General features: G+C 41.7%; 1 protein-coding gene across 1 annotated transcript in view; it reads left to right on the top strand.

Annotated features, from left to right (window-relative positions):
• Positions 1-23,339, top strand: part of ANTXR2 (ANTXR cell adhesion molecule 2) — a 109,386-nt gene that overhangs the window by 251 nt on the left and 85,796 nt on the right. Inside the window, exons 2-5 of the mRNA XM_065405127.1 lie at positions 7,837-7,918; positions 9,411-9,518; positions 9,624-9,692; positions 10,642-10,722. Coding sequence (XP_065261199.1) covers positions 7,837-7,918; positions 9,411-9,518; positions 9,624-9,692; positions 10,642-10,722 — 340 coding nt within the window. The remainder of the gene's footprint in view (positions 1-7,836; positions 7,919-9,410; positions 9,519-9,623; positions 9,693-10,641; positions 10,723-23,339) is intronic.

Here is a 23,339-nt window from a genome sequence, read left to right as displayed (position 1 = left end):
GGAGTCAAATGATCTAGGTTCTTTGTCTCAACTCTGCCACTACCTTGATGTGTGATCACAGGCAAGTCACTTCACCTCCGTATGCTTCAGTTTCTTCATTTGCAAAATGGAGATAATGATGCTTGCTCGTCTTTGTAAACTGAAATCCAGGGATGCAGAAGCTCTGTGTAAATGCTGCGATCAAGACAAACCTTGTTACATTAAATTAATATCTCCGATAAATGTTACATTTGATATGGAAAAGGTACATAAAACCAGGATTTTTTTAAAATAAAAATTCTGAAAACAATATTATTGATTTCCAAATAGGCATTAGAAGGTGTGCTGGTATCTGGGACCAGCCTGAATCAGTGGAGGTCTGATGGACCTTGTAGTTGCTGGTTATGGCCTTGAGTTGAAGAGAGGGTTGAGGAGTTGTTTGCTGCACCTCTTGTCATTTGATTTGCATATCCATGCTGGCATAAGAAGAGACTGCTTGCTTTGTTTTCAAAGGGAAGAAAAAAATGACCACCTCTGGGAAAGTCAGGGAAAGGTTGGAGGGAAAGCTAGGAAGGAAAAAAAGGAAACAGAAGAGAAAAATACACCATTAGAAGGGGAGACTGTTGCAAAGTGAACTAGTAGAAAAAGTCACATCAGAAACAACAGGAAATCTACATTACAGAACGTTGCTTCCTGCCGAGAGTCATTGCAGTGTTTTCAAGGGTCACCACTCTAGATTGATCTCATGTCAAACTACTGAAAACTCTGATATTTTTCTCACACGTGCCTTTTGAACCATGTCAAAACAGCATGAAAAGCCCCAAAACAGAGCAGTTAAGCAGTTTGAGAAAATGCTGATGGGTAGCTCATTTCAAATCATATAAGGAACAATTCTTGGATTATGAACAATTTGTGAAGTAATTAAGCCACATAAACAACTTGTGAGGGACTGAAGTGAGGCGTTCCTCTCTCTCTGCCTCCTTGCAGTTGAGTAACACTAAGGCATGTTTTATTATGTTCAGTTTGTTTATTGGTTGTTATAATAAATAAGCAAGTCAAAAAAACAATATTATTACCAGAGGTATAAGGCAAGATTTGCAGAACTGGGTGCCTCAAATTATTCGTCTAAATCCATACTTCGGCAGCTGAAAAAGTGGCCTGACTTGAAAAATTGACTTGACTTGAATTTTTGGTCTATGCTATGGGCAGATGTAGAGAGGGGTGAGGTTATAGATCACAATTCTAAATTACTTCAGAGAGTGCAGGATAAGGCATTTTAGGCCTGCTGCAGCACCTGTTGAAGTCAATGGGAGTCTCTTTCTCTTGATTTCAATGGACGCTTAATTCTTTTCAATGCCATATTCCTTCCTGAACACTGACAGTCACGATTGATACAGTAGTTCACACTATTTTGAATGCCTAGGCAGAATTTTGGCATCCCTCCACAGAAGCACAGGTGCTGTTTCAGTGAGTCGATGTAGTATGTTCTCAGTCGTGTGAAGGAGTTAAAACATATTTTTCTATGAAAATCAGTTCTAGAAAGGAGAATTCTGGAGGAGCACATTTAGTTATAAGTGAGTTCCTCTTCCTTTCCTTTCTGTCATCCAATATTTCCTGAGGCATCGGTGCACGCAAATACTGAAAAAAAATTACCCTTTTGTGATTCATTGGGGGTTGTGAAAGAAGATGAGGAAGATGGGTAGTAATCACAGTAACTGTACGTACATGACTGAGGGTACGTCTATACTTACCTCCGGATTCGGCGGTAAGCAATCGATCTTCTGGGATCGATTTATCGCGTCTTGTCTAGACGCGATAAATCGATCCCGCAAGTGCTCACCGTCGACACCGGTACTTCTGCTCCGCGAGAGGAGTACGCGGAGTCGACGGGGGAGCCTGCCTGCCGCGTGTGGACCCGCGGTAAGTACCTTGTCGTTCGAACTAAGATACTTCGACTTCAGCTACGTTATTCACGTAGCTGAAGTTGTGTATCTTAGTTCGAACGGGGGGGTTAGTGTGGACCAGCCCTGAGTAGAGATTTTTAATGCAGATACGCTTTGAAAAACGTTGATTCTAAATATTAAGGAGTCCAACAGCTGAGAACAACTCAGCATCTTTGACTCCCATTGGCTCCAACAGAAGATGAGGGGCTCAGCACATTGCAGTATTAGGGACTTAGTACCATTGAGTGACGCAGTATCTTTGATTTGTTATGAATTGTGTTTTGTGACTTGCTAATTCACAAATCTCAGTAAACCACAATGAATTTCCAGTCATTTGTTCAAGTCAGTGAAGTTTTACTGTATTTTAATGAGTTGAATGCTAGTTGTAGAGAGGTCCAGACTCACCCCTGCGGCGCCTCCTGCTGGTCGTCCAGGGAATTAGCTCACCAGCCTCTGGAGCGCCCTCTGCAGGCCGGTGATCCGCCTTGTCCTCTTCTCTGGCCTCCGTGTCCCTCCCAGGACCCCGTGCCCCTATTACTGGGATGCTGCCCCCTGGCAGTACCCCACAGATCTGGGTCTCCCCTCCCTGGGGAACCCCCACCCACTATCCCCACCTTGCCTCAGCACTAGGCCACTGCCAGTCACCAACTAGCCCCCGCTCCCTGGGGCAGACTGCAGTATAGGCCACTCATCACTGACAAGGGGGGTTTGGACCTGCTGCCTTGGACTAGCCCTGGGCTGCCCTCTGCAACCCCCAGTACCCCTTGGCCTAATACTAGGCCGCAGCCTGGGGCTTTCCAGGCTGGAGCTCCCCAGCCTTTCCCCAGCCCTGCTCCACTCAGGTACTCTTTGTCTAGCTCCCTGCAACCAGGCCCTTCTCTCTCTGAAGGCAGAGAGAGACTCTTGGGCTCCTGGCTCCCAGCCTCTTTATACCAGCCATCTGGGCTCTGATTAGGGTGTGGCCCAGCTGCAGCAACTTTCCCCAATCAGCCAGGGTTTTACCTTGCCCTGCCCCAGCCCTCTGCAGGGCTTTTCCAACCCCTCAGGGCAGTAGCGGGTGTCCACCCCGCTACACTAGTCCTTTACAAAGTACAGTTCATACTGATTTTTACAACATATTTCAACTGTATTGACACACATGGTATGAACACACCCTAGAAGTAAAAACCTAAAGTTAAAGGGAACTTTGTGTTGGTGAGAAGTGCCATATTGACAGCCCTGGAGACTAAAATCCTCTTTAGCCACAGAAGAGTATAATTTTATCAAAAACCAGTGGCCAGGAAAAGCACATGATACAGGCATCACAATATACTTTGTATACTCCTGTGGCTGCTTGTGTGCTGGCAGATATAACTGTAGTTTCCATATCCTAGCTTCTGCCAACTATAATTAGTGTTTGACTCAGACCTTTGGCCATATGTACGGGGTGTGATCCTGCTGTCTTCACTTGGGCAGAACTCCATTTGATGTTACCGAATACTTTGCATGAGTGAGGACCACAGGATAAGGCCCACAGTCTTTATGTATGATGCTTGTATGGTATGTGCCAGGATGGGCTTCTCTCTGTATTCTGTTGCACATGCATATCATGAGTACACGCAAGAACCAACCCAGCAAAGCATTTCTACATGCTTAACTTTATACTCATTTATTTTAGCATGGAAGGTCTGCCAGAATGTAGCCAGCCAGAGCAGTATACAGACTGTTGTGCTGCACATGTAACATTCAGAAGATGCACCTAATTTTCCAGTTACCCACCTTTTTCATACTGAGACGACAAATGAGCCCCAAATGTTGTAGTAGAAGCGCATAGTATCACATCAATGAAAATTTGCCAGTTACCTCTGGAAGGGAGTTTTGTGGGAAGTTTGCATTTATTAACTGAGCTAAGATGTGTGAAAAGCACACGTAGGTAGAGAGCTTCTCATTAATTTATGTGATTCAGCTGAGGAGGGGGATGTGCAGAGGTTATTCTAGGTAGCGCGTGGAGCATATTGTGCACAGATGTGGGATGAAACTTCCCTGTTTTTGTCAAATGACACATTTTTTCCTTCAACAAGTATGTGTGTGCTTCCTAATACACCTGTTGGATTATAGCAATTTTGTGGTACAGCTGCATTTTGTTGGAGAAGACGTTGACAATCCCTCATACACGTTTTTGGGGGACGTACTTATTGGGAATCAGAGTGTACTCTCAAAGGCCAGTTGATGGTGATGTACTCAAGCTATCCTGACTAATAATGCGAGATGCCAGAGTGGGATGGTAAATAAATATGAAATTGGAACTGGCCTAAAAGAACTTAGAGCCCCAATTCGAAAAACTCAGGTTCACAAATCAGAGTAATCCTCTGTCGAATTTAACTTGTGTGACCTGAGGCTTATGTAGCAGACAATTCCAGCCAACACTGACCTCAGCAGTATTAATTTCCAAGGGCAAAGCCTTTCGCTAGCAAGAACTGGCATTCAGCAGTGTCTTCAGCATATTTTTTCAGATGTGCTCTCCATCACTATCAAGTAACATTTTGTTCCCTCTCTTTGTGCCTGTCAGAAATACATTTGTTCAGACTAATGCAAAGGAAGTTGGTCTCTGCTACGAAGTCAGTCTGTTTCTTTTTATGTGACGTATCCCTGTAGGGGCCTGATCCAGTTGATGGAAGTCTGTAATGGAGATATCCCATCTCCTAGAACTGGAAGGGACCTTGAAAGGTCATCGAGTCCAGCCCCCTGCCTTCACTAGCAGGACCAAGTACTGATTTTGCCCCAGATCCCCAAGTGGCCCCCTCAAGGATTGAACTCACAACCCTGGGTTTAGCAGGCCAATGCTCAAACCACTGAGCTATTCCTCCCCCCATTAAATATCCATTGTCTTTAATGGACGTTCGATCAGGCCATGTATCTTGACAGAGAATACCATCTATGGTCTTGTCTTCATTAGCAAGACTTTTAAAATTGCTAACATGTTAGCAACATTCAGAGCCCTAGCGTAGACAGTCCACTGGCTGCTGACACCATTTTCAGTGCTATATCAAGGCAGGGTTACATGACATGGTGTCAAAAACATTGTCAGTAGCTGTTGGGTTATCTGGACTAGGACTTCCAGTGTTGTCAGCATCTGTTCAGCTGATAAATGCCATGTAATAATTCAGTCCGCATGAAGAATTGCAGAGCTACACTAGACCTACTAAAGAGGAAAAGTCAAGGTGTGTGCTCAGCCAATGGCAGATGCTGGTATGTTGTAGTTTATTTTACGTTGGGTCTCAGTGCTTAGTACTATTGCATCATTAGACTGTCTAGACCAAATTCTGAATTGAGTCGTACACCACGCAGTCCAGTGACGGCAGTGCAATCAGTGCAGAGTGAACAGTATTCTTTAAGTCTTATGTCAGACCTGAGTCAGCCACCCTTACTCATATTAAATAGCACCTGACTTCATGAATAGACCCGCTGAAATAAATGGGTGTACTCCTGGGAGGGTACTATTCACCGTGAGAAAGGGAAGCAGAACTGGGACCATAGAGAGGAAAGACATGGGGTGAATGGCAGAACTCCCATTGAATTCAGTAGGGCCAGGATTTCACCGATGGTCCTTGACCTTAGGAGTTTACAATCTAGGTTAGACAAGACATGATGGAAGCCTTGTAAGAAGGGTGTTACTTGCTTTATGCTGCTTGTGGAGATATTATCTAAGTAATTACAAAGCGCAGAAGAAAGAACAGACAGGGTAGCTATTATAGATTAAATATGCCTTTTCTAAAAGACAGAGGTGTGATGCAGCACATATGTTGAATTGAGAAGAGATGTTATATTTGTAATCATTCAGCCCAAACACAGACAGGCTGCAAGTTACAGACTGTAGTGAACGGATTGATTCCCCCCTCCCCCCCCCCCCGCTCCCTCCACCTTAAATCATAAGAGAGGCCTGCAGAGCTCTAGAATTCATTATTATGATGATGATTTATTTGTACTGCAGCAGGGCCTAGGGACCCCAACCAGCGATCCTAGCCCCGTTACGATAGGCACTGTACAAACACATAGAAAGACGCTCCCTGCCCTGAATAATTTACAATCTGGTGGCTACAGCAACAGGTACAGAACTGGGGAGAGCCGCAGAGTCCTGGATAGTTATGGGAGTGGGGTGGTGTGGGGTGGGGGTGATGGTAGCATGAACCCCCTTGTTACAATGCCTGCTTTGGTACTGGAAGATAGATGGTGACCTGCTCTCTGCTGCTGCAGAAGGGACAATTTTTGTTGCCAACGGTTTCACCAGAACCAACTGCAAAAAGAGGCCTGGAGGTGCCAGCGTGTCCTGTGAGGCCTGTTCATGAGACATACTGGATAAAACTGAGCTGATTGTACAAGAGCTATTTTTGCAATGTGAAATCTGTTTCAGAAACTGGAACTTCAGTTGCTGTTTGTTTCTTGGCAAGCAGAACATTAATGCCTGTGGACATGCTGCCACTCATTTCTGGCAAGCACTAAGTATGTGGCTTATAATCTGCATTCATACATAATCAGTTTCAAGTTGTTTCTATAGATGCTGAATGTAAAATATTTGGATCAAACAGATTGTATTGCCTTACGTAACTTGTTCTCTTCCGTCTATTTAACACAGAATCTCTTCCTTTGCAATTGCAACTGTCAATATGGATATCAATTGCTGAATGCAAATTGAAATTTACATCTACATATTGTACTTCTGGAGTAAAGCTTCTAAACATAGAGAAACTTAATCAGTGGAACAAATGACTTGTGCATGGCATTCGGGCTGGGTGGCGTTCCAATTCTTTCTTTGTCTGCCCTAAGGAAGGGTTTCATGCAGTCTGGAAATACTTTCCTAACCAATCCCTCACTCTCCCTCATTGTCATCTGTATTTGTTGTGTTCTGTGCATTCTGGGCCAAATGATAATCTCCTTACTAGGGCAAATGCCCATTGACTTCATTAGAAGTTTCCCCAAGTGAAAACTGACTGAGAATCTGAGGCTGTGGCCCTCTTAATGTAATCCTTTTATTTTTGCTACTACTGACTGCATTCAAAATATTTCCTTTACTTCTGCCTACTTGCTTCCACAGCCCCATCCCCATAGTATCTGAGCACCTCACAGTCATTGGTGGATTTATCCTTTCGGTTTTCCAGTAAAACAGAGAAACAATGTTGTCCCCTTTTTACAAATGAGGAACTGCAACCCATAAAGGTTAAATGACTTCCCTGAGGTCACACACAGGGTCTGTGGCAAAGCCAGGAATTGAACCCAGCTCTCCTGAATCCCAGTTCATTGCTTTAACCACAAGAACATCCTACAAATGCTGAAAGAATGAACAGATTTTTTTTTATTTAGAAAACGGACTTTAATTAATTATTGTAATACTGTTTTAGCACCCTCCGGCTCATGAATTACCTCCTGTCAGTACTTATGAAGGTGTATCATTCCATTATGCTGCTTGCAGAAATAAAGTTGTGGATCTTGGTAGAGTTCTTTTTTAATTTGCGTGTGCCTGGAAGCTAAGTAAATGCAGGCGAGCAAGCTAAGTAAACTTCAAAAAGTATGACACAATTTCCAGTGAACTGTTCTAGAGTTGGTACATGGACCTTTGTTTGCAGTATAAGCTCCATCTGAAACATTCCTCTTGAATCTGACTCTTTCTGAGTCCCCAAAGCATAGCATCACTTAGGCCTACCATATTTGTTACCAAAGCACAGCTTTCGTTGTGATTTTAAATTTGTCTCTGCACAATGTTTATGAGCGGAAATGATTTTTTTTTTTCATGTTTTAATTTCAGGCTCACACTGTAGCCCTTTTATACAATGGGACATACAGAACATCAAAATCTATTAGTTTTACCAATTGTCAATGTGATTTTTAGCATCATTTATTGATTGAACAACCTTTGGTCTTGTTTTCTAATTATTCGCAGAAGTGTAATCAATCAAGGCCTTCAAGATTTACGTAGTGTGAAGCCAGCTGGTGATACATACATGCACGAAGGATTAAAACTAGTAAGTTTTAATACTCTTATAATTGAAATAAAAGTCTGTTCTCCTATGACTTGAATGCCCTGTTGAAGTAACAACAAAACAATATGCATTTAAAACATTTTGCATGCATTTTTTTGTTACTGGATCTTACATCCAATAGTCTTTAAGGGCCAAATCCCAGGGTCCTTACTCAAGCAAAGATTGTTCTGGTAGGAGGAAAAACCCATGTAGGGGCTTGGAAATCCTGTGAGGTTTTCCTTATGGAGTTTCTTTTGTATTGTTTCCTAGGCCAGGTCTACACTAGGCGGGGGGGATCGATCTAAGATACGCAACTTCAGCTACGAGAATAGCGTAGCTGAAGTCGACGTATCTTAGATCGAATTAAAATTACTTACTTCACGTCCTCGCGGCGCGGGATCGACGGCCATGGCTCCCCCGTCGACTTTGCTTCCGCCTCTCGCACTGCTGGAGTTCAGCAGTCGACAGGAGAGCGATCGGGGATCAATTTATTGTGTCTACATTACATGCGATAAATCGATCCCCGATAGATCGATCGCTACACGCCGATCCGGATACTGTAGACATACCTCTAGAGTCAAGAGGTGGACCTTAGTTTTCCCATATGGATAAGTAACTAACACTGTATAACAGTTAAAGAATGGGTATAGTAAATAACCACAGCTTTATAGTGTTGCTATTATTATTACAGAACATTAATAGAGCATCTAAAATGTTCATGTTTGTTTACAAACATAGATAAAGACATGGGCCAAAATATTCCATAGGACTAGTGATTTTAGCTCCCTTAATTTTTGGGTATCCAATTTGCAGTGTTGTTGACTCTTGTAATTTTATTGAGAGTCTCACAATATTTGATGTTTAATTTAAAGGCCCAGGTCCTGGGGACCAGGGAATCTGTGAGAATCTAACTTTTCATCAAAAAGAAAAAGTAAGTTTCTAGCCATCATGGTTGTGGAGAAAAGTTTGACACTGTGATGTAAAGGGCTGAAAAATTAGAAGACAAATAAAAAGAACCCCAAATTTGTTGTTTAAAAAAACCTTATTCTTTTTAATCTGATTTCATTATATTTTGGGGCCTGTCTAATGATTTTTGAAGGTTTGGGGTTGGCAATATTGAAAGTGAGATCCCTTAAAGGGACATGATCATCAAAAATTGCAGAGTATGAAAATCATACCACTTTAAATGTGTGTCAGTTTGTGGACCCAAACGCTGGGGCTCTTAAAGTCACTAGTAACTTTGGAAAATGTTGGTCATGCTCCTTAGCCTAAACAAATTACAATCCAAGGCTGTGATCCAACTCTGGTTTAAATTAATGAAAGGATGATAGGTAGAGGGGAGATGGGGGATTGCTTGAAGAGGTGAGTTCTAGGGATGGATTTGATCATTCAGTCTTATTTGGATTATTTCAAATGGCTGCATTCATTTAGTAGAAGCACCTTGGTTATAAGTTCGGATATGACTGCAAACTGGATAATTATTGTTCATTTTCAGGCAAATCAACAAATTGAGGGAGCAGGAGGCTCAAAGTTCTCCAGTATAATAATTGCTTTGACAGATGGTAAATTGGATGGTCAGATCCCCTTGTATGCAGAAAAAGAGGTGAGTACCGAACTGCAACTGTCTGTTACATTCTGCTGTGTTTTTGTGTGTGTATAGCCTGGTGTGTAAATAGTGTATTTCTTTCTTCATTCTATTTTGGAACAGGCAAATAAGGCCAGAACTTTAGGGGCTAGAGTTTACTGTGTTGGGGTCCTTGATTTTAAACAAGAACAAGTAAGTGCATTGTTGTTATTATTACTAATTAATGTCATAATTCAAGTTTTTATAAGGCAGCCATCACTGTGGTAGATGAATGTACTTTACTTATGTTGGAACAGTGCAATATCTTCTCCAGAGCAGGAAGTAGATACTTAGACATTTGCTTATTAATAGAAGTAAAAAGAATGAGTGGATACCACTGTTCTATTACATAAAAGATCTCTCAGAAATGAATTACACTTATTGATAGCCGCCTGAACCAGATAATTTAGGTAAACTTTCCATTCAAATGTTAACCAGCTTAGACCACAGCTTGCATGAGTACAGTGGCTATAGATAAGCTTTGAGTTGACAGGGGACAATAGTCTTTGTTTTGGAAAACAAAAGAAGGACTATTGTTTTTTTTCATCAACTGAAGATTTATCTGTAGGTCTTGTGCTCATATAAGCTGATCATTTGCAGAATTAGCACTATAGAGCGGATGGAAATGGAGTAGGAAGACTTGGACTTTAAATGGAAAAGTGTACAGAAGGAACCTTAAAGAAAGGGTATGCGGAAAGACTTTGTAAAGTAAGATGAAGCAAACGGGGAAGCAGAAAATTTGCACCACCTATCTCTCTCTCAGTTTTAGTGCTGATTTTTAACTCCACTCCAAGAAGAGAAGTAAAATGATTGTCTGAAACGGTCTGTATTTAGGGATCCTCTTACTCTGGTTTTATTTGAATTTGAGTGGTTACCATACAGTGGGATTAGCTGCATATCATGTAGCAGCAAGTACTCCTGCTCAGAAAAAACATAACTGCTCTCTTTAACTGTGGGCCAGAATGTCCATGGGATCCAGGATTTTCATTCTCTTGCTAAATGGTAGAGCCTGTTGCTTTTAGACCGATGTTTAGATTTTCAGGCTGAAAAATATTGTGCAACGTGTTTGGTCTGCCAAGTTATTTGTGTTTGTTTTTCAAAGCTTGAAAAAATTGCTGATACAAAAGAACAAGTCTTCCCTGTCACTGGAGGATTCCAAGCACTTAAAGGAATAATTAATTCTGTGAGTATTATTAAACACTCATTCTCAGAACTTTTGATGGATTTTAGAAGCAATTTCTTGATTTCTGTGGAGGCTTGGTTTTTGCCAGAAAGGCAATTGCATTATAATTAGCTAGGTTTCGTCTAAAGGCCTGCAAGGAGCTGATTGCCTTCTGAGAGGTGCTGAGAGCCCTTCATTTCCATTGATTTCATTGAGCCGAATTGGGCCCTAAATTCATAGTTCCCAGTCACTGGTATCTGCAATACATTTACCCTTCTTACCTTTGTGATGCATTTCCATACATTGCTGTTGCCTGCCATCTACTGAATTGCATGTGGTCTGGCTCAGTATAGAGTTAGCAAAATGCAAGCTTAGGTGAGTTTTCCTAAATCAAGGGGACGAGGTGGAAACTTTTACAGTTAAGGGCTTAGTCTGGTGACGTGGTACAGCTATTCAAAATAGTTTGGTAACAACTGGCTTTAAAGTATTCCATAAGCGAGTTATGGTACTAACCAGAAATTAGTAAGAATATGAAAGTATTCTGGAAGCATCGCTTTGGCCTCTGCTTTTACCCACTTTTTTTCCCTGTAAGAACACAGTCTTTTAGTTTGGTTTGTTACTCCTGCATTTTATGCATTTCACCAAAGGGTCCCGTTAATGAGTGTGGGTGGATGAACTGATCTGCAGTGATTTGTTTGAAAGGGATATGAAGGGATGAAACCAAGAGACACAGTTCATGCTTTTGATGTGGTCAGTGACGAGGCTATATTTTAGTTGGTTCGGTCAAGTAGGCATCTTCAGTTGTATGGACCATAACTTACGTATTTGGTTTTAGAGGAAATTCGGTGTCGTTTGGATAATTGTCAGAGCACCAGTGCCTTAAAAGATGATGTTTGTTATTGTTGTTAATGTTTTGTGTTGCGGTAGGTGCATAAGAGCTCTGGCCACGGACAAGGACCGCACTGTGCTGGGTGCTGTACAAACCCAGAACAAAAAGGCTGTCCCTGCCCCAAAGAGTTTGCTATCGAAGTACAAGGCAAAAGACAACAGATGGATGCAGACAGACAGAGGAGTAGAAGGAAACAATGCGACTGTTGGTCAGCGTGATAGGCAGTGATCTCAAGCTGGTTTAAGCTCCATATGTTGTTCAATACAGCTTTTATTCATAAAGGAAAATAGTGCAAACTGAATGTCAAATGTAAGGCTATAATATACTAATGAATGAAGCTCTCTTCCCAAGACAGACCCCACTGCTGTTCCCCCTTCATCCCCCCCCTTTTTTTTAAACAAAGGACACTACTTATAACTAAGTTATGAAATCATGAACTTGTCTCTACTTTTCCATTGAATAATGTGGTTTTTCTCTAGAAGTTACTGGTATAGATTAAACTATTTTTTCTTCTCTTTGCTTGTATATTGTTTCAGAAGATTCTTCGTCCAGTCTAAAGAGATGCAGTCAATCTGTTCAGGCTCTTACTTCATCTCCCTTAAGAGATAGTAAATCCATGTGGGAAATGCTAGGGAATGCCTGTTTGTCATTATTTTGAAGACTTTAAGGGCCAGTTCCTTTGCTGCTGTAAATCGGCCTAGCACAGTTAATGGAGCTAAACTGATTTACACCAGCTGAGTATTTGGCCTTAATTGTTTAATGTCCTTGGAAACCCCATGACCTAACATTTATAATGTTTTTCAACTATATATGGCAAGAGTCAACCTCATAAATACAAGGAGTATCAGTTTGCACCTCCTAGTGCTAGCAAGGGCTGCTGTTTCCTTGTTAGAGGCTAAGCGGTGGTTCCACCATGCTCCTCTCTCAGGTTTTGAAGGATAGGGGAAGTGTAGTTTCTCATAGGCTTTCCTTAGGAGCCCAACTTGTGGAAGGTACAATTAGGATGTGTAGAGTCAGTGCATCCGCTAGCTGGTTTGGCCACCCACTTTAGCTGGTCAGTGACACCCATTTTTGAGGCTGCATTTGTTGTCTGTCAGACCCCTGGCAGAGATGGCTGAGAAGAGGGTCTGTGTACCTGCATTATTTCACCCCAAGAACTATGAGCCACCATGGGCCCTGTGCCCTGGCAGAAACTGATGTACACTGGGGTGAATTTAATCTTTAGTTTTTCAGGGTGGGATTAAAAAAGCTCTTAAAGAGTTCAGCACCAAACTCCCATTGAAATTCAATTCCCTTTGGTGCTTGTGAAAATCCCATCCTTAAAATATGATGTGCTTCATCCCAGAAATACAGTGTGGGACTGACTGGCTTTTTAAGGAAGATCTAGTCTAGATCGTAAACGCATGGACTATTCCTTATAAGCTGTAACTGAGCGCTTGAATAGCGTAGATTTTTATTTAACAGACAGCAGTTTGAACAAATGTTTCAGGGCTTAGCTAATTGCTTGTATATTTCCAAGAAAAGCTTGTGTTGCAGCTATTCAGGTTGTCTGGAAACACAAGAAAGGGCTCATTTCGGTTATGTTTGTTGGGATAAACAGAAAATTATCTGGTTGTTGATTTGGTGGTTTAGATTTTTAATTTTTGTTCTTAAGGTCCTGAAAAGTTCTGGCTTTACAGCCCTTGACTCCAACTTCAAGGATTTAAATGCTTTGAGAAGCAATCTGAAAAATCCATTGGCATCCATTTTCCCCCTGGAAAATGTTATCCATGTGGAAGCTGGACAGTGGGGCACTGTCAATATCACTTGCTCATTTCTAGGGCAGTGATTGAAACGTCCATACGTTAGTAATGGGTCTTTGGCTAACTTTTTCCACCACAGGGAAAGACTCTGGTAGTGGGGAAAGGCTCTGACAGAGAGAGGCAATGGGGAAGGGAAAGGCTGGGGGCAGCTGCCGGGGCCTTTCTCTGCCGCCTCCCCACTGCCAGAGCCTTTCACTGATGCATGTAGCCACCCACTGCAGTGTGGACACCACCTGCCTTTCACTGTGGTGGGAAGCTACATGTACTCCCCATGCTGCCACCAGTGGTGTGCAGTGCAACATAGACATAACCTTTGAAAAATTCTAGCCCAAATCCTGAAGTTCTTTCTTAGTTTTTACTTGCTCCAATTCCCAATGAAGTCAGCAAGGATTTACCCATCTACGTATTGTGCCACATTTCTTTTGAATAATATCCCCATATACTGTATTTGAACAATTTATTTGATTTATGCATACTTCTGTGCGGTGATAACTCACATGAAGTTCTGTAAGCTTTTCTGGCATTGTTAATATCCAGCTTTACAAAGTATCAAATGAACAAAGTTGTCAGAGTAAATAAATCTATGCAGAAAGTCTAGTAGCTTAAAAGAAAAATGCTGAAGGCAAGTTGGTTATCCTATCAGGAATGGTTTACTGATTTAGTTTGGCTGATAATTATGTGGAAGTATGGCTTCATGAGCAAACGGAAGAAATACAGTGGCAATGTGAGATTTAAGAGCTTAGGAGTGCACAGTTGCTTTCACAGTGTGATATTTTGGTACCATATGAGGAGCTCAAATGTTTTCTAATATGGACGGGATTTAATTAAGATATTTCTTCTCTATTAAAGTACCATTCAGGAATGGCTATTTGGAGTGTAATAACCACATCAGTGTTCTAGGGACCAGTGTCGTAAGCGGCTGATCACCTCTTGTGAGGTGCTGACCATCTTGAACACCTGTGGTCTTTGTTGGGAGTTAAAGGATGGTGAGCACGTTTCAAGGAGATGGCCTAGTACATTGGAGGATCCATGTCCTGATTCAGGAAGCATCTGACTTAGAACACTTCAATGGGACTTTAGCATGTGCTTGAGAAGTAGTCCAGGTCCTTAAAAAAATAACCCCAAGCTGAGATTTTCAAAGTTTCCTAGGAGATCCTGGCGCCCAGTTTCCATTAATATGAATAGGAATTGAGTATCCAAATCCCTTAGATGCAGCTTCGAAAAATCTCAACCACAAGTGGAAATGTTCTTCACGAAGTCACATAAGAATCAAGCTTGTTCTAAAAAAAGTTGTATTGGAAACATTCCTATTTATACACATCTGGAAATTTTACTGCTTTAGCTCTATTTTCTTAATGGTTTCAATTGATTCTGAAATGAACATTGTTGTGGAAGCATTCTACTGAGAAAAAGCAGCAGGCTCTAGTGATTAAAACACAGAGCTGGGAGCCAGATGCGGCCTACATTTTAATCTCTTTCCCTCCCTTCCTCCTCCCACACTCCTCCCCCCCAAATCCTAGTTTTCCTAACGAAGCTCTTATGCTGGAGCTCCACAGGGTTGGGGTTCTGCAGGCTTATGGGGTGAGCAGGGGAACAGGCACTCACTGAGATGTCCTTCCTGGTTGAGCCTCTGTTATTCCAGTAGATATCCAGTTGTAAATCAAATCGATTTGAAAACAGAATTCACTTTGCTAGGACCATCTTCCCTGCTGCTGTTGTACTGACTGGGAACTCCACTCCACTGCTGTACTGCTCTTCCAGTGGGGATAGGTGACAAGGATCTCAAAGGAAGGGGGCCAGCAAGGAGGCAGCAGTCCTTGGACATCTTGGCCCGCATGGAAGTGGGTCTCTTCCTGCTGCTTGTTCCTCAGGGTCCACATGATTGGGAGGCTGCACTCCAAATCTTAAATCAATCTGACCTGATCTAGACTTTTCTCCGGCTTGCAGAAAGGTTCACATTTTGAGTTTCACCTGTGTTTGTGGAATGTTCAATTACGGACACTGTGTACAGTTGAGCATGTGGTCTTGAGATCTAAATTGCTTGAATAAACCTGGTTCTGAAAAACAAAATAAACGAAAGGATCCTGATTCTATCTTCACATGTGCATGCAGAATTCCCATGGATTTGGGTGCAGTGAGTGGAAGTTGCATGGCTGTTTCTGAGAGCAGAACTGGAACAGAGTACACCTTTAAAAGTAACATTCGTTTTAAAATATGGATTTCTCTTTAGTAACTTCATTAAAGTATGTGACCGGCTATAATTAGACATCACTTAGCTTTCATATTACGAGTTGACAGTGCATAATGTGGGAAGTAAAATATTCTCTCATGTTTAAAACAACCCCAAACACTTATCAGATAAGGCTACAGGAACTTGATGCTTAACAGACACTAAAAGGGAAATAGCTTAAAAAAAACCCCTCCCTCTGAACATTTTTCTGCTGTAACAGGTTGTACCTAAGATTATTATAACTGAAGGAGATTAGAGAGAGAAATATTTGTCTCTGTTGTTTTAATTGATTATTTTGTGTATAGTCAATTTTACTGTTTCCCTTGTAGAGTAAGTTCAGGGCTTTCATAGAGGAAGAAGGGAGAGAAAAACACCATTTTAAAAACAGTCCAACATGATTGTCAAACCATATAAATTACATCTCTACCTCGATAGAACGCTGTCCTCGGGAGCCAAAAAATCTTACCGCGTTATAGGTGAAACCGCGTTATATTGAACTTGCTTTGATCCGCCGGAGTGTGCAGCGCCCCCCCCCCCCCCGAGCACTGCTTTACCACGTTATATCCGAATTCGTGTTATATCGGGTCGCGTTATATAGGGGTAGAGATGTCTTTATAAATATAAACAACTTTTAACTGAATCTTTTAAAACTGAATAGATTCCAAATGGACTGGGTCCATTTAGCATGGGATGAAACCCACTCCCATTAAGAGAAAATTGTAGCTTTCTCAGAAAACATAAAAATTAGGCTGGACATGCAAAATTAAGATTACAAGATACATATGAAATCCAAAGTTCGTCATCTAGCATGGAGAGGCATCATGCCATGGGGCAGAATGGTAATAGTCTGTCTATATACTGCTGTAGTGGAGCTGTGCCTTGAGTCTTGCCGTCAGTTCTGCACACCTCACTATTGAAATGATATTGACAAATTGGAAGAAGTTCAGCAAAGAGCAACAGACATGATTGGGAGTGGGAGGGCCTGGAGGGATTGATTTATGGGGTGTTACTAATAGAGTGAAATAATGTGGGCCAGATTCTCAGACCCTTACTCTCATTGGGTGGTATTTTACTCTGCCAATGGTCCCTTTGAAATTAGTGGGGCTGTTTGTTGGGTAGTAGGTAACTCTATATGTGCCACACTATCAGCATCTGGTCCTGTAAGCACTTCTTGACTAAGTGGTGACTTGGGGAAGATGGGGCATGCTAACAGTTTAAGACAAAAGTTGGAGAGGAATTATTTAGGGTGATAAAAGGGGCATAACCAGGAGTCCTAGAACTAAATTAAGGGACCACATACCCAGGTGGAGTAGTTTTATTCATCCATCAACAAAAAAAAATACCTTTAGTGTTGGGTTTTTGTTTTTGAATCAGTAACAATGGAAAAAGGCTTAAGAATAGATCTTCTGCCTGGACTGGTAAAATTTCCTTGCAATTTTCAAGGCTCATATATACAGATACACACAATACTGTATTTAAAGCATCTTTATTATGATTTCAAACGTATGAATGCTCCCTGAGGCAGAGATCTTGTTTGCCAACTTTCTTGTTGGAGCAAAATTTTATAGGCAAGTCATAATCCTTTGAAAAACTGGGTTCATAATGGACATGCTGACAGCCCTTAGCTAAAGTGGTGTTAGCCGGCACTGCTATAAAAGCTTATGGCTTAATTGTAGAAGCTCTTTCCGGTAAAACTCTCATTTATTATGGGAATAAAGCCTGATCTGACTGCAACGATCAGTCAATAAACCCCCCCTTTATAATTCACATTCACTTGAATAGCAGAAAAGGATATCTAATTAATGCTTTTTCTTTCAGTCAAGCTCTTCCTCATCTTATATCAATACATGGTTGTGTAACAATACATTTTTACCATTTATCTATAAGATAGATTAGTGAGAGGATCTGAAGGAAAACAGCTGTGTAAAATACTGCTTGAGCAGCCAAATTATATAATGCCTCTAAATATGTGCCTTGAACACTTCTTTCCTTACACATACCCACAGTTGTTGTTTTTATTATTACAGTAGAACCTAGAAGTGCCAGTCAAGATCGGGGCCCCCATTGGCACGGTATTGAACTCACTGTGAGAGTTCCTGTCCCAAAGAGCTTACAGTCTAAGTAGACAAAGGATGGGAGGAGAAACAGAGGCACAGAGAGGTGTGGTTAGTGCTCAAAGATAGACATCATCAGTGGCAGAGATGGAAATAGAACTCAGGTATCCTGACTCCCAGTTCTTAAGGCTTGTGTACCATGGAGACATTTGCCATTCCAAGAACAACTCACCCCTAGAGCACTTGTGAAACACCTCATGTTCGTGTACAAAAGTGTTCCCACGAGTTCCAAGGACCATTTTGACCAGACTTGCTTTCAGCCTTACTAAGAACTGTTTCCATCTAAACCATTTCAATCTGAATTGTTTTGGTGCCAACGTAATTGTAGATTAGTGAATTTCCACTGTTGTCCCACAATCATGTTGCCAGATCTGCTCAGAATCAGCTGATGTGGGGGGATGTGCTATGATCTATAGCAGTGTTTCCCAAACTTGGGACGCCGCTTGTGCAGGGAAAGCCCCTGGTGGGCCGGGCCGGTTTGTGTACCTGCCGCGTCCGCAGGTCTGGCCGATCGCAGCTCCCAGTGGCCGCGGTTCGCCGCTCCAGGCCGATGGGAGCTGCTGGAAGCGGCGGCCAGTAAGTCCCTCAGCCCGCACCGCTTCCAGCAGCTCCCATTGGCCTGGAGCAGCGAACCGCGGCCACTGGGAGCCGCAATCGGCTGAACCTGCGGCCCAACAGAGGCTTTCCCTACACAAGCAGCGTCCCAAATTTGGGAAACACTGATCTATAGGATGGGTAGCCTGTGAACATTTCAGCTGAAAATGAGTGGTTTAGCATAGCCTTGGTGGAAACACAAGTAGTGTTAAACTGAATCCGTATGGCTAGTGTGAATGCATTGAACCATTTGTATATAAATGGTTTCTAAGCCAACTGGTTCGGTTATATGCAGTTCAGTTCTGTAGTACAGCCACAGTGATTAGAGACAAGGTTGTTTCAAGGTAGTTGTCACTTGAGACGAAAGCCATCTCACCCCAATACAGGTGAAAAGCCAGTGCCCTTACTAACCTGTCCACCTAGCTCCTGACTCCAGCATTTATTTAAATAATTGCCCTGTTTTTCCTACTTGCCTTAGTTGCAGAAAAGTAGAAAGCACAAGTTTTGAAAGAGGTCAGTGAAGTGCATGCCACTAAGGATACCCTTGATGTTTCATAGCCCTGAAACATTTTTCAAGAGCAAAATCAACTTAAAGAAACAGCTGATTACCAATTACAAATCTTCCTAATTGGAACATTTCCTGTAGGAGGAAAATATGCTTGGTTTCTGTACTGGGAAGCCAGGAAGCGAGCAATTAAATGTTTAAACTTTAAGGGGGAGGGTGAAGAAAGAAAAGCAACAAGTTGTCATTAAAAAAATTATTCCGATAAGATCAGTCTCTTCCTTAATCCACATGGATGGTCTAATACTCTAGCTGCACTTGGTGCAAGCTTTAGAACTAACATTGTGCTATGTTTTTCCATGTGATTGAGACGACGAGTAGATAGTTTTGGGAATTATTGCATGTAGTTGTTAAAGAGACTCAATGGCCTGGAATAGAATGCTTTCTGCTCTACCCTTCAGGATTGTACAGCCCTTAATTTGACATTCTCTGACATATTACAAATCATATAATGTTCTCCTGTAGAACACTGAGCTTGATAAGCTAGCAACATAACTGACAAGGTTCCAGGTTTTTTTTTTTTTTTTTGGTGTATGCTCGTGTGCCTTATGATTTGGATTTGACTTGTCAGATATCCCTAAACTGTTCTCAGTTACATTACATAACGGATACCATAAACTGTTTTAACAAAATGAAGCATTCAGAAGTCCAGCTGAAGTATAGTTAGCGTTTCCTTAGTGATGAGTTGTTTTTTAAGGTTAGACTTTCCTTAACAATGTGTTTTAAGTTCCCTTCTGCTATTGAAGCTAACAATTTGTCATGGCCTTTGTAATAAGTAATGTTTCATAAGCAAGGTTGTTGTTTTAATTTGGGGGAAAAGACTGATTCTGTTAAAATATGCATCCCTTATGACCTGCTGTTTTGTAATCTGTATCTACTCTACTAAGTAATTGCAAAATGAGGCATTGCTTAGACAATGTATAATTAGAATAACCTCACTAATATTATGATATTACATCACTGATCTTTTTATGCAGTCCATATGTCCCATGTATTTTCATTTTTTTTCATTTAGGTGGGGGAGGGGATGGTAGCCCTTCCCTCCCCCACCTTTTTAAACTTCCTCTTGGTTTACACGCTACACTCATGTAACCTCAGGAAATAGCTGTAATTGTATTGAGTATTTGGTGCCCTTTGAGAGTGCAGATGTTTGGCAGAAGATAAAAAGTAGGTCCCACAATGTTTGTGACTTCTGCTGTTGCTTTTCTACAGCTTCACTTGAGTGCAATGTCAAAATGGTGTTTCACCATGAATACACTTGATAAGTTTCAAATTAATTTGGATTGAGTGTCTAACATTTAGTGTAGCGTGGCCATGTTGCCTGATTGCTTTCCACACCATATTTGCACAGTAGGTAATCAGTGGCAAAGACACATCCCTGGGCAAAAATGGGAGATGCTGGGGCTTGTTTTAGCACTATGCTGACATCTGAGCATTGACTAGCCCACAGAAGTTATACAGAATTTCATCTTGCACGGGCTGCAGTGCTTGTCTGGCTCATGCATTTTTAAAAAGGATTTTTTACTAGAGCTAAATTCAGAGTGCTAGGCTCTTGGCTTTGCAAAATGCTACACTGAAGAACCAAGTCAGATCTTTGGAGTCAGATCTTTTGTTTTCAAGTGATTAACAATTATCTGGAGTGGGGAAGAGCCCTGCCTGGCCAGAAACAAGATCTGCTGTAAAACTTAAGGCACGTACATACACTTACAGGTTCTAAGTGTGAATGTGTACGGTGGACCATGGTAAATTAGGTCAGGTAATCCACTGTAATCATTTACTCTTATGATCTGCAATGAATTTTTATCTTTGAAGCCAAATTTGGCCATGGCAAGAGAGGGTATAACTCCCGTTAAAGTCGAGAAAGCAAAGAAATTTAGAATTAAATGTTTATTTTCCCTTTGGAGCTCTAGGGATAAATTTAGAGGTGCACCTGCTTATACCAGGGCTGAATTCAGCACTAGGGCCCTGATCCTGTGAAGATGTATGCACTTGGTTAACTTTACACATCGTGAGTAATCCCACCAAAGTCAATATGTAAAAGCCCATAAGTCTCTGTGGATTCAGGGCCAAAGTCTCCAGAGGTGAAAGGCTAGTATATTAACCCATTGCTGTATGTTGCACCTCTTCCCCCCTTATATTTAATTCTCTGTTCTTTGCACCACCTTACAATGGTGAAAATATTATTTCAACTAAGCTGAAAAAAGTCTGCCAGTGAGGCATTCTGTGACTCACGTGGAGACCTGGGTTAGACATAGTCCCAGTTCAACCAGTCAGTGAGAATGAGGCTGAACCATTTTAGAACCTGGATTAAGCACATTTGTAAACTTGGTTCGAACATGGTTTGGCTCAACCCAGTCTGACTTGTCAGACGCGGCGAGGGAAAACTGTAGCTGGAAATGAATTTCACCCACACTAATTTTGTATAGTTGGGATGAAGCTCGGAGGATTTGAATTTAACAGCCTTACTATTGCCTGATGTTTCAGCGTGGGACGAGATGCTGAGAGAGACTTGCAGCCGTTAAACATTACATTTTTGGATTGCGGGGCAGGTTCTTGCGGCACCGTGGCGGCTTTGTGCTGCACTGCTGGAAAAATCAGGCAGGTCATTGAATCAGTGTAACCTGCCATAGGAGGGTCACCCTCAAGTAGTAGGGATGCTCCAGTCTTCTAGAATCAACACAATACCTCCTAGGCCAACCTCCTCTAGGCTGCCAGTGTAGGGGGCATGGTTGGAGGGAAGGAGGTGCGCTAAGGCTGCTCTGACTGTCATTTCACTCTGTTGGGAGCTGATATAGCTTAAAGCAGCCTTCAGGCTGGTTTGACTCGTGCCCAGAACTTGCAGCGGAATGCCAAGGTTCACTTTTGTGCCACCTTTGCCTTGTGCTGTTGGCAGCTTGGTTGTAGCCATGGATCCGGGCCCCTTCCCCGCCTATGTTTTATTCTCTCCTTTATAGATATTTTCTCTGTAATAAGGATGTGCGATGTGCCCTGAAACATGTTATCATGGAGTCAATCAACAGACACATCATTGTATGGATGAATGCTTTGTACAATGTGGGCTCAGGACGGGAAGCTAGGAAGAGGGGTCCAGTTTAAATTCTAAATGTCTTGGCTTTTGTGCAAATGCCATACTATGGACATGACCGAAGCACTTCTCATAGTTTAGTTTGGTTTGTATTTTGTCATGGTTCATGGTGCTTCTTTCAGTATGGACCCACTAATACTCAGCTGTGTTTTGCTCACTGTTCGTGTTCATAGCATTCCTACAGAACATCATAACCTCTGCTTTAGTGGGTTGAAATTTTCTTATATTGGTCACTCTTGGGAATAGTGTACATTGGTAAACTGGCATTTACCGTATTCCTTGTGCTTTTTCGTTTGGGCTCAGAATTGTGCAGGGTCTGTTTTGCAGTGAACATACACAAGGGCATGGTGGGCAGCACTCCAGGCTCCCAAAACTGCAAGTGCAGTGAACAGGAGTTAATAGTACCGTAAATATGTTTTTGCACACAGATTGCTGGGCATGACTTTAGTGAAAGTTGTTATACTGCAATGTCAACATAACTTTCACATGCATGTTTAGGTTATTTGTAACAAGTGGTCATTTTTTTTCTTTCGAAAATTGATTGTGAATGTACAGCAGGAATATAATTGTACTTAAGATGCATTAGTTATGTTGTTGTACACACAGTTTCGCCTATCAAGCTGTTGGCTTCCTGTGAAAACAGTAATGGCCAGTCTCCCTGGGGAACTGCTTCCATTTTCCAATGAGCAATAATAAAGACAAATGGAGGTGTATATTAGAAATAAATCTGTAGTGAATAACACCCACGCACCAGGAATCTTGAAAAGCTTGCATTGTTCAAAATATTGATGTGCTGAGTGTGACTAAAATCTCTCCGAGCTCTTCCTCCAATAATCTGTGGTATGCTAATCTCTTAATTTAGGGAAACACATCTCTTGTATGCTCGTCCCATTTATTGTTTTCATAACATTAAATAGACTTGAAAATTGATATGGTTGCTCTGAAAAGAATCCAGCTGTGGTTGATGACCTGCCCAGAATCCTGAACTCACTGTGTAGTTTTATGGGAGGAACAGATGCCAGGAGAGTTATGATTTATGGTGCTGGCTGCTGCCAAAACTTTTGAACTGCAGACTGGGGCTAAGCCAAATCAAATGATGCCGTGAAATGAATTGACACTTAACATATTTTGTTAATTGTCAATGTACAGTTATGTTGATCACAAGTTGTTGCTAGTGTACTGTTTTCTTAAGGGCCCCTGAACATGAAATGTGTTGAAACAGTGACAGGAAAAGATATTTTTAGCAGGGTTTGTGTAATACCAATAACATTATGTAGCCCCTTTCATACCTGAAATACTTCACAATTTTACTGCAAACTATATAATTGCTCTGTTACACGTATAACAGCAGCAGAGGGAGAG

The sequence above is a fragment of the Emys orbicularis genome, chromosome 5 (genome assembly GCF_028017835.1).
Source record: "Emys orbicularis isolate rEmyOrb1 chromosome 5, rEmyOrb1.hap1, whole genome shotgun sequence".
Lineage (NCBI taxonomy): Eukaryota > Metazoa > Chordata > Testudines > Emydidae > Emys > Emys orbicularis.
The sequence above is the reverse complement of the archived record's forward strand: the minus strand, read 5'-3'. Positions and strand labels throughout refer to the sequence as shown.